General features: G+C 40.7%; 1 protein-coding gene across 1 annotated transcript; it reads right to left on the bottom strand.

Annotated features, from left to right (window-relative positions):
• Window positions 1-202: 202 nt before the first annotated feature.
• Window positions 203-14,801, bottom strand: LOC134586071 (zinc finger protein 883-like). Its single transcript, XM_063441582.1, has 2 exons — window positions 14,678-14,801; window positions 203-2,028 (listed from the first exon to the last, which is right to left on the bottom strand). The coding sequence occupies exons 1-2, from the start codon at window positions 14,799-14,801 to the stop codon at window positions 518-520; spliced, it is 1,635 nt and encodes a 544-aa protein (XP_063297652.1). The 3' UTR covers window positions 203-517.
• Window positions 14,802-15,020: the final 219 nt, after the last annotated feature.

Genomic DNA, 15,020 nt, shown 5'->3' with positions numbered 1-15,020 from the left:
TTAAACAAAAAAAATATATTTATTTTTTTAATTATTCTTAGCTCTGACTTAAAACCCTGCTTTAAAAAAAGAGCGTATAATGAAATGTATTAAACAATAAATTGAAGTAATTTAATCAACCTGCTCTGCTAAAGAGAATCTATAGTTACTATGAAGTAATAATTTAAAAAAAAACATATGGAAATGAATATCTGGCATGAAGTATTAATTTAAAATAATGGTTTTATATTTTTAAACAGAGCTGCATCCATGCAATACAAGGTGGAATCTAAAATACTGATGCACACTGGTTTTACTCATAGCATAGTACTCCGGGAAATATTCAAAGAGATCATTAAACTTGGTAGTTTAGAGCCATGCAACCATGTTGATCAATATATGCCAAATGCTGTAGATTTTTTGATGAACAGAAAAATGTAATTGCTTTGTATCAGACCACTTGCACATAACATTTTTTGTACCAGATATTAGACAAATGTAATGTATTTTACTTCTTAAAATACTGAGGATTCGAACACTATGAACAGTCATGAATTTGCTGATGTTTCCCAAGCTTGGCACGATCTCTGAACCCGAGCCCACAGTCATTGCAACTGTACGGTGTCTCCCCTGAGTGTATACGTTTATGTATAACGAGCACTGAGCTTTGATTAAAGCTTTTCCCACATTCATCACAAATGTATGGTTTTTCTCCGGTGTGTGTTCGTTGGTGAACGGCAAGATTTGAGCTCAGGCTAAAGCTCTTTCCACAGTCTTGGCAAGAATATGGTTTTTCTCCTGTGTGAATACGGCAGTGCTTAACCAACTTAGAACTTTGGCTAAATCCTCTTCCACATTCTGTACATATATATGGTTTCTCGCCAGTATGAGTCCTCTGGTGGGTGATCAGGTTTGACCTTGTTATAAAAGATTTCCCACAATCTGAGCACATGAAAGGTTTTTCACCTGTATGGGTTCTCTGATGAACTATATACCTTGATTTACCAGGAAAACTTTTACCACAATCTGAACAAATATAGGGAGTCCTTTTTATTTTTGGACCATTGTTTGTTTCTATATTAATATTTTCAGACACATTGCTAGCAACACCACAATCAATTGGCCTGTTTGGCAAAGGATTATTTTTAGCACTCGGTTTGGTATGTGGTGGACTAGCTTGTTTCTTTATGTCTGCAGTCCTTATCAATGTGGATTTATTTTTCATCGTTCCATCTTCTAAAATCCTAGTATTTAAATTATTATTTTTTATTCTCTCTCGGACATGGATTCTTCGGTGCACAATCAGAACGGAACTTTGACTAAAACTTTTACCACATTCCCCACAAACGTAGGGTTTCTCTCCGGTATGAGTCCTGAAATGTACCGCAAGATTTGAACTCAAGTTGAAACGTTTTCCACAATAAGAGCAGGCATAAGGTTTCTCTCCAGTATGTATTCTCTGGTGCTTCACAAGTTTGGAGCTCTGGCTAAAGCTTTTATCACAGTCCGGGCACTTGTATGGCTTCTCCCCTGTATGGACACGCTTGTGAGTGGTGAGGTTCGATCCAGTAGTGAAACTTTTACCACATTCAGTACATGTAAACGGCTTCTCTCCTGTATGTATTCTTTGATGCACAGTGTAGCTAGATTTCCCACTAAAGCATTTCCCACATTCTAGACAAATGTATAGTTTCCTGTTTATATTTGTTTGTGTTTTTGGGACAAATTTCTTAATTTCAATCATGTTCTCAATATCGCTGTGGATATCCACTCCATTCGTTTGAGCCTCTCTGGCAAACATCTCAGATTTTTTCTCAGTGTCATTTCCTGTGTATCTTCTCTTTAGTAAACATACCTTCTCCGTTTTCGTTCTGTCACTGGACAATCTTTTAATTGTTTCCGATTCCTTCTCAGCTTTTTTCACATCATTTAAGTCAACATGAAGTGAAACTAGTTTACAGATTCCATTGTTCTCTTCCTTAGTCTGAATATTGCTAAGTGAGGTATTATTGATTGTTTCACAGTCTTTGTTGTCTATAAATGAACCTCCTACGGATAAAATAAAAAGATTTAGAAAAAAATATTAAAATATTATTTCAAAGCAAACGTGTGTATAGGTATAAATAACATTGTCAAGACACAGCTGGCAAAACTGTAACCCTGCAGATTAAAAATATCATACACAGAAAACAAAATAATAAAAAAAAAAAAAAAAAACATTGAAATGTGAAGATTACATGAATTAAAATGTTTTATCAACGGGATACTAAAGCTCAACTTGTAAATGCTTGAGATTTATTTATAGGGATATGCAAAACACCAACACAAGTTTAGCTTAATGAAGACGTTTTGTATATAGATCATGTCCCTGCAGTTCCACTACTCAATTCTCAATACTTAGGAGTTAAATCACTTAGTTTATACAGACCCAGACACCAGGAAAAAAGTTTTATTTCTACAGCACAGTGTCTTTACTTTGGAAGTTCTTTTCTGCTACTGTTAATTAAACTTTATTCACACACAGAAGGGGACCCTACAGACTCTAGCAGGCAGTTTAAATGCATTAGAGGTCTTCCTCTGGATCGTAGGGAGGCTGTGTGAGTCTTAGCCAGGGGAGGTATGTCTAGGGCTGAATAAACCAAGTGATCAGGTGACTTAAATGGTAGAAAACTGCAGGGACATGATCTATACACCAAAACGGCTTCATTAAAGAAGACACACCTCTCTCCACGTTCTCCCCTCAGCCCATCCTCCCTCTACATCCTTACCCGGTAGATAATGCCTGCAGTGGAAGATCAGAGCTTAAATGGACACTGTAGACACCAAGACCACTTCAGCTTATTGAAGTGAAGTGGTCTAAGTGCAATGTCCCATGTGCCTTAACCCTACAGTGGTAATTATTCCAGTTTCAGAGAAACTGCAATAATTACCTCTGAGGGTTAACTACTCCTCTAGTGGCTGTCTACCAGACAGTAACTAGAGGGATTCCTGGAATTGAAATGGATTCAGGTAAGTGACTGGAGGGGTTTTAATACCTTTAAAAGGTAAAACTTGGCCTGGGCTCTGAAATAAAGTTTTGTTGGTATTTTTTAGGGGGTGGAGGCAGGATAGAAAAGGTTAACTCTAACCAAAAACAATGTTTTCTTACAACACTTTTTTTTTGTAGAAATAATGCTTTAAGCTAAAGTCGTGGTGGAGAGTGCCTTTAATTGCTTGGTTTCGACTGTACTTCTCATGGGATCACTTAGAGAGGAATTCATTGCTTAACGATAATTAAACCAATCAGGACAGCCAGCTGGGTGCCTAGACAGTCTTTTGAATTGCTGTGGGAGAAGACCCAATTTCATTCATGAATTTGCCCCTTTATAAATCCTTAAAGAAAACATTCTCAATATTTTAGTCAGTGTTTTCACTGATATTTTTATAAATAAGATTTTTTTTAATATTTTTTTTTTTTATAATTGTTCCACTAGGTTCAAGCAGCACTTTTCCAGATCCTCCCCCAATATAATAGCAATGTGGACTTACGTTCATATATTTTATGGAATAAATAACTTGTAATATTGAAATATCTTATTTACCTTTCAAGTTACGTTTTTGAGTGTCTTCCATTTCTTTGTAACAGACTTCTGCATTAAAGAAGAAAATAGTCTGTATATTATATAGAAACAATAGGATTAATAAATAGAGTGCAACACGTACATAAACATTACAAACCTCTTCTAAATCACAATGTATATGCGTTCATTGCGTGTGCTTACAAAAGAGCTTCATTATAATTTAGAGCTGTGATTAAAGGAGTACTGTAGGTGATTCAGCTCAGTGAAGTGGTTATAGTAACAATGGTTGGCAATTCCCGAGAAAGACTTTTAAAAAACAGTATAACCCAGGAACTCCAAATTTTAATTCAAAGAATCGTTTTGAACCATTGAATTCTAGGAACGAGGAGGTTCCTTTTTTAGAGAGAGAGAGAGAACACAGAACCACTCCCCCTTCTCAGTCCAATCAAAAAGATGGAGACCAATAGAGGGAATAGGGGAGGGTGGAGAGTACAGAGAAAGAGAAAAACGCACGAGAATATTGAACCCATAGGGATTTTTAATTTATCCAATAAGGTGTTGACAAATGATCATATCACCTTATTGAATAAAGGTCTTAAATATGCACCCACTAAAGATTTTAATAGTTTTGAATTTTTTATTGATTTACAAAAATTTAATAGGAAATTGTGCTTAAAGAAACATTTCTCTAGAGAAATGGGCACCATACAGGAACCGAACGATGCTGGCATAAGTATTAATGACCAAATTATTCATACAGAACTCAAAGATAAGTCTAACTTCTTTCCAAAATGGCATATGTTGGGAGAAATTAAAGCTTTTGAACAAATGGTACAATATGAGACAAAAAAGATCAAACCCCTAAAAAATTTTGAGCGAAACTTGACTAAACCAGAAATAAAAGCACTTAGGGATTTAAGAGAAGATTCCGAAATTGTAGTGAAGCCGGCAGATAAGGGGGGGGGGGGGGGGGGATCGTCATCATGAGCAGTCTATACTACAAAGAAGAAGCCCAAAGACTATTGGGTGACAAAAAAAAACATATCATATCTTGCCGACTAATCCCATAAAGGAGATAAGGGCTAAGTTCAGTAAATTAATAGATAATGGTGTACTTACAGGAGTCCTGAATAAAAATGAGAGGAAATATCTAGAAATTTTAAACCCTAAAACACCAATTTTCTATTTTTTACCAAAAGTACACAAAAATCTGACTAAACCCCCAGGAAGGCCCATTATATCGGGCATTGATTCCGTTTCAAGTAGGGTATCTCAATATGTGGATAGAATACTACAGCCAATAGTACAGGAACGCCCGTCATACCTTAAAGATACTACAAGTTTATTGAAAATTTTAGAGGAGGTAAAATGGGAGAGAAACTATATGCTGGTGACGGCAGATGTCTCTTCCCTATACACCATTATAAACCATGATTTAGGTGTAAGGGCAGTTGAATTTTTTATGAGACAAAATTCTAAATATCCAGAGGAACAAATCAATTTTGTATTAGAGGCCATTAGATTGATTTTGCACAACAACTACTTTTGGTACCTTGATAATTTTTATTTACAGCTCTGTGGGAGCGCTATGGGCACCAGGTTTGCCCCCAGCTATGCCAACTTGTTTATGGCACTATGGGAACAAAACTTTATGGATATGGGAGGTGGCTGGGGGACAAACCTGGTGCTATATAGGCGGTACATAGATGATCTGTTTTTTATATCGAAAGGGAGTGAGGATCTTTTAAAAGTTTTTATGGAACAGGTTAACTCTAATGATTGGGGAGTATCCCTTGTTTTTAATTACAGTAAATCTCAGGTAGACTTTTTAGATCTCTCTATTTTTATAGAAGAGGAAACTATCAAAACGAAAACATTTTTTAAAACTGTCGACATTAATAGTTACATAGAGATGTCCAGTTGCCACTACAGTCCGTGGTTAAGAAATGTACCGAAAAGTCAACTAATCCGCATTCGTAGGAACTGCACAGATGATGATTCTTTTTTAGACCAGGGACATAAAATTTTGGAAGATTTTAAAACTAGGGGGTATGAAGAAAGAATACTAAATAGGGCCATGGAAGAAGTACAACAGTTAGATAGGAGATCTCTACTGGAGTACAAGGCCAAACCAAATGATCAGGAGACACAAGAAATTGTCCCGTTTATATTTCAATACGCAGGCTGCCACAACAGGAAAATAAGAGAAATTATAAATAGAAACTGGCATCTCCTGTTGAAAGATCCTGTACTACATAGGATTTTGCCTACCCAACCCAAAATTATACATAGGGGGGTCCCGAATATAAGAAGCATTTTAACGTTTCAATCAAGTAAAGAAGATAGTAAAGAATTAGGTTCCTTAAATAGTTTTATGGGGGTAAAAAATGTTTTTTATAATTGCGGGATGTGTAATGTATGTAGAACCACGGGGTCTCAAAAGTCTTTCAAAGAGCACTTTACCACACCTACTAAAACATATAAGATTAAGGAGTGCATTACATGCCATACCAGTAGTGTGATCTACATGCTCTTATGCCCTTGTGGATTGAGATATGTAGGGCGCACTACTCGTAAGTTGAATACGAGGATAGGAGAACACCTGTGTAATATCCGTAGAGGCTTTATCAATCATCAGGTCTCCCTACACTACAAAGAATGCCATAATAGTGATCCCTCAAGTTTAATTTTTCTGGGTATTCAAAAAGCACGTTATAACTGGAGAGGTGAGGACCGTGTAAGGAAATTAGGCCAAATGGAAATGAAGTGGATTTATGAACTCAACACCCTCGTTCCATTTGGCCTTAACAATGACTTTGAGTTATGCCACTTTCTGTAAATCACTCTCTTTTAAATATTTTAAGAATCACTTCCTTTCCAATTAGATTTTAATAACAGTGGAGCCATAGACACACCCTTATAAGCACATAGGTATTTAGACAATATTATGTTTACGTTTATTTTATTTTATTATTACTATAGCTTTTTTGCAATATTATGCACTTTATAATAGTTGTGGCACTTTAAATTGGAGCACCTTACTGTAATATTTATTTTAATATACACTGTAGAGGGTAGACACTGGGATATGATGAAAGTGCTATCTGAATGGGAGCATTAAGAATTTACTTATGCAAAAGATATATTAATAATATGTTTTTCTCTTCTCTCCCTCCATTACCTGAATAGGTTGTATTAAAAGGGTATATTTATGAGGTTATAAATATTCTGTACATTTTGTATATTTTTTATATATTATATTTTGTATATACTATTAATTATGTGAGGTTTTAGGTATATACCTTTAAATGTTTTGTATGTTCATCACGATTATAACAGGATCTTAGCTAAAGACAATTTTTAGGGTTAAATGTAGACTGAACATTGGGTTAATATTTATTCAGTGGACTCATATGTGGAACGATTATGCTGCTAATTGAGTCATTGACACTCATCCAATAGAGTGTAAGAGGATTGCTTTATAAGACAGACGAACAAGGGACTAGACCATCACTGATAGACGTCCTGAGGAAGCTTTTCAGCGAAACGCGTAGACGCAGTGACGTAACCACGTGACGCAGAGACGTAACCACGTGAGCTACGGAGTGACGCAAAGTGGGCGGAGCTATTCGGGCACCCGGAAATCACCAGCCGACGCTCGGGAAAATACAGCGAAAGTACCTATCCGTGGAGGGTGTGTGGAAACGAGCTGATACATCAACTAATCCCGAGCAGGGGCACCACAAAAGTGTTTGTGAGTAGCAGCAGGGTCTGCATATACTCACTTTCTTAAACCTTGTAAGAGGCTATTTTTACTACTGTTTCATTTTCTTTTTTTCTTGGACTCCAACCCTTATATGTGGATAGGAGTGTTTTGTGTCTAGTGTGTAAAATAAATGTTTTAAAGTGTTACTGTGCTTCACTATTATATGATTTTATTCCCATTTATGTCTGAATTGAAATAATCCCAAGATCCTTCTGGGAATCTGGATTTGATTTTGCGCTCCACCTGCATAAGTATATTGTTCATTCTTTTGGTGTGTGGTTTGGGCTCACACAGGTGTGTAGCAGCTAACAATTATCAAAGTATTTAAGATTGATATACATTTGGGTGGAGAGGGAGTGTTTACACATTTTTTCTCCCCCACCCTGCACTTATACTAAATATTCATTTTAGCGCTTTTATACTACCAATACGAAGTGGTTATAGTGTCTGGTGTCCCCTGGGTGCCGACCTTTCACTCAGTGCTAAACAATTTTTAATGTTTTAACGCTAAGAGAAAGTCCTGAGCAGCAAATCCCCTCTGTGCTACAATGAGGAAGAATTAGCTTTAGCATGAGCAGCAATGGGCAGATGTGATTGGCTGAGAGTGGCAGGTGACTGTATTTAGCCAATCACAGATACAATTGCTGGTATGAATGGGTATGACAACAAGGAAGTGTTTCATCTCTGCCTTAGCTACACTTTTACTGGGGGGTGGGCTTTGTGTGGCCAGTGTCCCTGATTTAGTGTTAGATGCTTGAAAAGTGTTTAACATTGAATGGAGAGAAAGCACCAGGGGACTCCATGAACTACAAGTACTTCAATTAGATGAAATGGTTATAGTGATTACAGTGTCCCTTTAAATAAAATGAACATTTTAAACTGGGTTACAGTTTACATAGCATATTACACATGATTTTTAAGTAGCAATTAACCTAAAACCTACTTGGAAACACGTTTTGCAACACTTATCCATTTATTTCCATTTACCATTACTGCTCTCTGTTTCAAGCTTACAATGATCAAAACCGTCCAAGCAGCAGTTTCTAAAGACTTACATGCAGTAAGCAGTTAAAGGTACATTCCAAGCAACAAAATCTTTACAGCCTACTGATCTTCCAAAGTGATCGGCACTCGATGGACCCTAGGTCATTTATCAAGGAATTAGCAAATGGTTTGACTCGGCACCATTACGATTAGAGCGGGTCGTAGCGATAATGATGGGAGTGCCCTGGCTTGCCATGCCGCTTGTAAGTAGTCAGACCATTTAAGAATGCTTTTCCTTTTTACCTACCGTCTTCTGGGTGCCAATAGAGAGTCGGTGCTTGCAGTGTTAATTCAAACGGTTTCCCTAGATGTCCAAATCACTATTCAGAGATACCACGGGCAATATCTAAATTGCACAGAATCCACCTGTAATCATGGCGGATTACCATATTTTTCACTCCATAAGACGCACCCACACCATAAGATGCACCTAGTTTTTAGAGGAGGAAACCCAGAAAAAAAAATATTCTTAACAAACGGTCCCACAGTGTTTCTTACTATGGAAAAGTTTGTTCAGAATATTTTTTTTCTCCCCTGTCCCATAGTGTTCCTTACCACCCACTCCCCTCTCCTGTCCCATAGTGATCTTTAAACCCCCCCTCCCCTGTCCCATAGTGATCTTTAAACCCCCCCTCCCCTGTCCCATAGTGATCTTTAAACCCCCCTCCCCTGTCCCATAGTGATCTTTAAACCCCCCCTCCCCTGTCCCATAGTGATCTTTAAACCCCCCCTCCCCTGTCCCATAGTGATCTTTAAACCCCCCTCCCCTGTCCCATAGTGATCTTTAAACCCCCCTCCCCTGTCCCATAGTGTTCTTTAACCCCCTCCTCCCCTTGTCCAATAGTGTTCTCATCCCATAGTGTTCCCCCCTCCCCTCATCCCATAGTGTTCTTCCCCTTTTCCCATAGTGCACTTTCCCTCCCATAGTGTCCCCCCTCCCCTTGTCCCATAGTGTCCCTCTCCCCTCGTCCCATAGTGTCCCTCTCCCCTCGTCCCATAGTGTCCCTCTCCCCTCGTCCCATAGTGTCCCTCTCCCCTCGTCCCATAGTGTCCCTCTCCCCTCGTCCCATAGTGTCCCTCTCCCCTCGTCCCATAGTGTCCCTCTCCCCTCGTCCCATAGTGTCCCTCTCCCCTCGTCCCATAGTGTCCCTCTCCCCTCGTCCCATAGTGTCCCTCTCCCCTCGTCCCATAGTGTCCCTCTCCCCTCGTCCCATAGTGTCCCTCTCCCCTCGTCCCATAGTGTCCCTCTCCCCTCGTCCCATAGTGTCCCTCTCCCCTCGTCCCATAGTGTCCCTCTCCCCTCATAGTGCCCCATAGTGTCCCCCTCCCCTCGTCCCATAGTGTCCCCCAATTACTTACTTGTCTTGAAGCGTGGGCCGGCTTCACAGCGCGCACCACGGTACTGGAACTTCAATTTCAGGTTCCGGTTTCCGGCGGGACTGAAAGGAAGTGTGCACACTGAGTGCGCACTTCCGTTCAGTCCCGCCGGAAACCGGAACCTGAAATTGAAGTTCCTGTACCGCGGTGCGCGCTGTGAAGCCGGCCCACGCTACAAGACAGGTAAGTAAACCTTCACATTCGCTCCATAAGACGCACAGACATTTCCCCTCACTTTTGAGGGGAAAAAAAGTGCGTTTTATGGAGCGAAAAATACGGTATATTTCTTACTTGTTCTGTGTTAAATGTATACGTGTATTAAAAGATTACTTTGTATTTTTAATATTACTTTGTATTTGTAATATATTATTGTACACTCTTGTAACAACGCAATGGTTATGGGCCCAGGACATATATAAAAATTAGAGTAGAGTAATCTCAATGTGTCCTTCCTGGTAAATATTTTATAAATAATAATAAGTGAAGCTTCCCTCTATCTTTTGCTGCACTATCACTACACTTTTTATACAATTATATCACTTGCGCATATGTTTTTTTCCCCCCAAGTTATTTATTTGATGGTACACAAATTTTCTTACATGTTAAGGTTTGTTTTAGATTTTTTTTCCACATTTATGCATTACCAAGGGTAAATAATTAATATTAATGCTGCACACACTTGCCTTTTGAATTAAATAAAAGTATTCTTTCATAGTGGCACTTTGTTATTATTATTAACTTGTATGTTGCCCCCATTCACTCCCAGTACCCCTTGTCTGCTTGGGGCTGTAATATACTGGATTGTGACATATGTTTTTAGAGAGGTTGTAGGAGTTATCCAGGAAATTAACTTATTTTACTTATTGATTTATTTTGTGTGCATTTATACACTCTAAAATAGTACAGACATAATCTCCTATCATATTTTACAGCGATACGCCCAAAACTAATGCATCATGCAGGATGATGGGAGTTGGAATCTGCACAATGTGCACTCCTGGCCTACATTGCTATGCACACACAGAATTTGGCAGAACTCATCCAGTCTTGTTATGAAGTACCACTCCCACAATACAAAGTTATGTACCCATAGCATTAGCTGCCCATGGCTGGCTCAGAGTGATATGAATGGAGGCAATATCATGCCATATACCCATAGCTGGCTCAGAGTGATATGAATGGAGGCAATATCATGCCATGTACCCATAGCTTTAGCTGCCCATGGCTGGCTCAGAGTGATATGAATGGAAGCAATATCAGGCCATGTACCCATAGCTCTAGCTGCCCATGGCTGGCTCAGAGTGATATGAATGGAGGCAATATCATGCCATGTATCCTTAGCTTTAGCTGCCCATGGCTGTCTCAGAGTGATATGAATGGAAGCAATATCATGCCATGTACCCATAGCTCTAGCTGCCCATGGCTGTCTCAGAGTGATATGAATGGAGGCAATATCATGGCATGTACCCATAGCTGCCCGTGGCTGGCTCAGGGTGATATGAATGGGGGCAATATCCTGCCATGTACCCTTAGCTGCCCGTGGCTGGCTCAGGGTGATATGTATGGGGGCAATATCCTGCCATGTACCCATAGCTCTAGCTGCCCATGGCTGCCTCAGGGTGATGGGATTGGAAGCCTGACAACATATGGCTGTGAGTCGAGGCTGCACATGGCTCAGCCTGGCTCTGTGTAAATCCCTTAGTATGAGTGTCCACTCACCAGCCGGAGCCGATCTCAGGGAGCCCAGCTCACACTCACTCCGTCCATAAGGGCTATACTGCCCTGCAGGTACCGCTACTTCCGCTTCTCGCACAGCGCTCCTGGGAAATGTAGTTATTCCAGAGAAGTCCATAGTGTCCTTAACAGGACGATGAACTACATGTCCCAGCGTGCCTCGCGCCGTCTGTGCACCCTGCGCAGGACAGAGCTGTGTATGGGCTGATTGGTATTAGCAATTCTATATTATAATATAATTATATTACTAACTATTTTATATTATAATATTATTATATCACTAACTATCATATATAATAATATTACTAACTAATATATATATATATATACACCTTTATTATTATAATATTATATCACTAACTATCTTATATATACACCTTTATTATTATAATATTATATCACTAACTATCATATATATATATATTTATTATATCACTATTATATATATATATATATATATATATTATTATATCACTATCATATATATATATATATATATATATATATATATATATATATATATATATATATATATATTATTATATTATTATATCACTAACTATCTTATATATAATTATTATATCACTATCATATATACCTTTATTATTATAATATCATATATATATATATATATATATATATATAATTATTATATTATTATATCACTAACTATCTTATATATAATTATTATATCACTAATAGTTACAAGAATTTTCACGCTTAACAGTAGGCATACATGAAATAACAGAAAAATAAGGTTTGTAAAGAGTCAACTGTGGTAGTTTTGGCATCCGGGCATATATACATCCTGGTATGTTCACAATAACAGTATACATTTTTCTAACACCGGGCCGAGCATTAGTTCGATTATAGTCATGAGATATAGGGTATATGTCATTAGGGATATTAGATGATGGGGTGGGCGTGGTTGTCTGGCGTCTCGTGTGTGAGAGGCAAAGATATCTTGATCATAATGTTAGGTCAAGCTATCCCATGAGTGAGTACCCATGTCCCGCAGCTCGAAGTGCCCAAGGTAGTGTCAGCATCAGGTATTCCCTTTTTAGTCCCCTGTTATTGTTTATTTCGTTTTGGGTTGGTAGCGTGGTATGGAAAGATAGAAAGGGAGAATTAGAGTAGCGGTCACAGTGAGTTCCCCCCCCCGTGTCCCCACAGCGCACCCCGTGTGTGTGCTGTTGTCATAGATATGTCCGAAACGGGAGATCTCAGTTGGGTTGTGTGCTCTCAACTTCGCGAGGTGTTTGTGGGAGGATCGGGTTGTCGGGCTGATGGTGGTTTTGCCAGTTCTGGGGGTGTGCTTCTAGGGATGTGGTGATCCCAACCCCAAGTGTGTCGGTGGCGTGGGGTGTGAGCTGTCTCTCAGTTCCCCGTCTCCACCCCCCTCACGAATGTTCAGTGTCCCCTAGCCTGGTATATGAACCATGGTTGCCACATCTCCGCGTGCCTGGCCTCTCGACCCATCAGGGACGCCTGCAGTGCCTCTGCCGGTTGTATGTCCCCGATCCTATGTAGCCATTCTTCAACTGTGGGGACCTCAGCTCGCTTCCAGTACACAGGGATAAGGGCTTTGGCTGCGTTCAGTAGATGACGTAGGATGGACTTCTTATATCCAGAGATAGATCGGGAGGTGATATGTAGTAGGGCCAGTTCCCTGGACCATTCAGTGTCCTCCCCCAGTATCGTCTTTATTTCAGACCAGATTCGTTCTTAATATGGGGCGATGAGCCTATAGTCCCACCAGAGGTGTACAATCATACCTCTCTCCTCCTGACATCTCCAGCATGTTGGGGATGTCGTCGGGAAGATCCTGTGTAGTGTGACCGGTGTTCTATACCACATGGATATCAGTTTATAATTTACTTCTTGTTACTGGGAGCTGGAGGAGCTCTTGTGTTGCCATAAGAGTGCTGTGTCCCACTGTGGTTGCGAGATCGGTCCACCCAGTTGGTTTTCCCATTGTCTCCTAAAAGTGTTGTTCGTCGCAGCGTTTCCCCCCAGCAGGTGTTGGTAGAGAAGCGAAATTGCTTTGTCAAGTGTGGCTCCTCGGTGGCAGAGACCCTCAAACCATGTGAGGTCCCTCTGTAGGTGTTCCTTATGTGGGAGAGATCCTAAGTAGTGTGTTAGCTGCAGATAGCGAAGGGACGCCATAGGCGTATGAGGTCTATCGGCCATCAACGTGCGAAGGGGTCGAATTGCACCCTCATGGAGGACCGCTCTAATCGGAATGTAGTCCCTCTCTTCCAAGAATATCCAGGCCATGGCTGGGATGCCACCCGCCAGGTTTGGATTGGAACTATAGGGAGCAGAGGACTAGGGATCAGGGACACGTGTAGTCCTTCGCAGCGTTTCCCATGTCTTTAGTGTCTGTGTCGTCGGGTTCTCCGCTCCTCCGCCAGTGCGACATCCCGTACCTCCTCACCACACCGCCGCTTTAAGTGTGGCACGCGAGTCCCCACCGTCCAGAACGACCCACTGCTTCGGGGACTCGATCTCGTGCCACTCCAGGATTCGTTGCAGAGTGGCGGCTTGATGATATCGTTTGAAGTCTGGGAGTGCCAGGCCACCTCCCAGTCTGGGTAGGCAGAGCATGTCGTAGCGCAGTCTAGACCTTTCTCCCCTCCAGACATAACGGATGACCGTCGATTTCAGGGTGGAGAAGAATGTTGTCGGTGGTGCCATGGGGATTGTTTGGAATAGGTAGAGAAGTCTTGGAAGCACGTTCATCTTGAGCACTGCGATTCGTCCGTGCCATGTGATGTGTGGGTATGCCCATTTATCCAGGTCTGAGGTTACCTTTCGTAAGATTGAAGCAAAGTTATGTCGATAGAGCTCCTGTGGGTTTGTGGTATGCCAAGATATTTCATCTTCCCTGTGCACCAGCGGAATGGGAAAATGGTTCCCAGTTCCATGTATTCTTCCGGTTGAAAAGTTAGATTGAGCACTTCACATTTTGAGAGATTAAGTTTGAATCCCGAGATTTTCCTGAATTTTTCTTATTCTAAGAGTAAGCAAGGCATCGTGACTCGTGGATTAGAAATAAAGAAGAGAAGGTCATCTGCATATGCGGCCACTTTGTGTTCTGTTCCCATCCAGGTGTATCCAGAGATGTCTGGGTTATGGCGGATCGCGTGTAATAGCGGTTCCAGGGTCATCGCGAATAGAAGCGGTGGCAGGGGGCATCCCTGTCTAGTTCCGTTACGGATCTCGAAGCTGGAAGTAAGGGCCCCGTTCACCCGGATAGTTGCGTGAGGCTTATCATATATGGTTGTGATCCACTTCATCATGTTGTGTCCCAATCCCATGGCCCGTAGAGTGTCCATCATGTACGCCCAATTAACACGGTCGAATGCCTTTTCGGCATCTGTGGAAAGAAGCAAAATTGTATCCCGTGTCTCCCGTGCCCTGTGTTGTATGGAGAAGAGGCGCAGTGTACTGTCCCACGCCTCCCACCCCGGTATAAACCCCGTCTGGTCTGCATGGATCAGGCTCGGTAACACGTTGTAGCCTAGTCGCTAGTACCTTCGTAAGTAATTTCATATCCA

This window comes from Pelobates fuscus, chromosome 2 (genome assembly GCF_036172605.1).
Source record: "Pelobates fuscus isolate aPelFus1 chromosome 2, aPelFus1.pri, whole genome shotgun sequence".
NCBI classification, from domain to species: domain Eukaryota; kingdom Metazoa; phylum Chordata; class Amphibia; order Anura; family Pelobatidae; genus Pelobates; species Pelobates fuscus.
The sequence above is the reverse complement of the archived record's forward strand: the minus strand, read 5'-3'. Positions and strand labels throughout refer to the sequence as shown.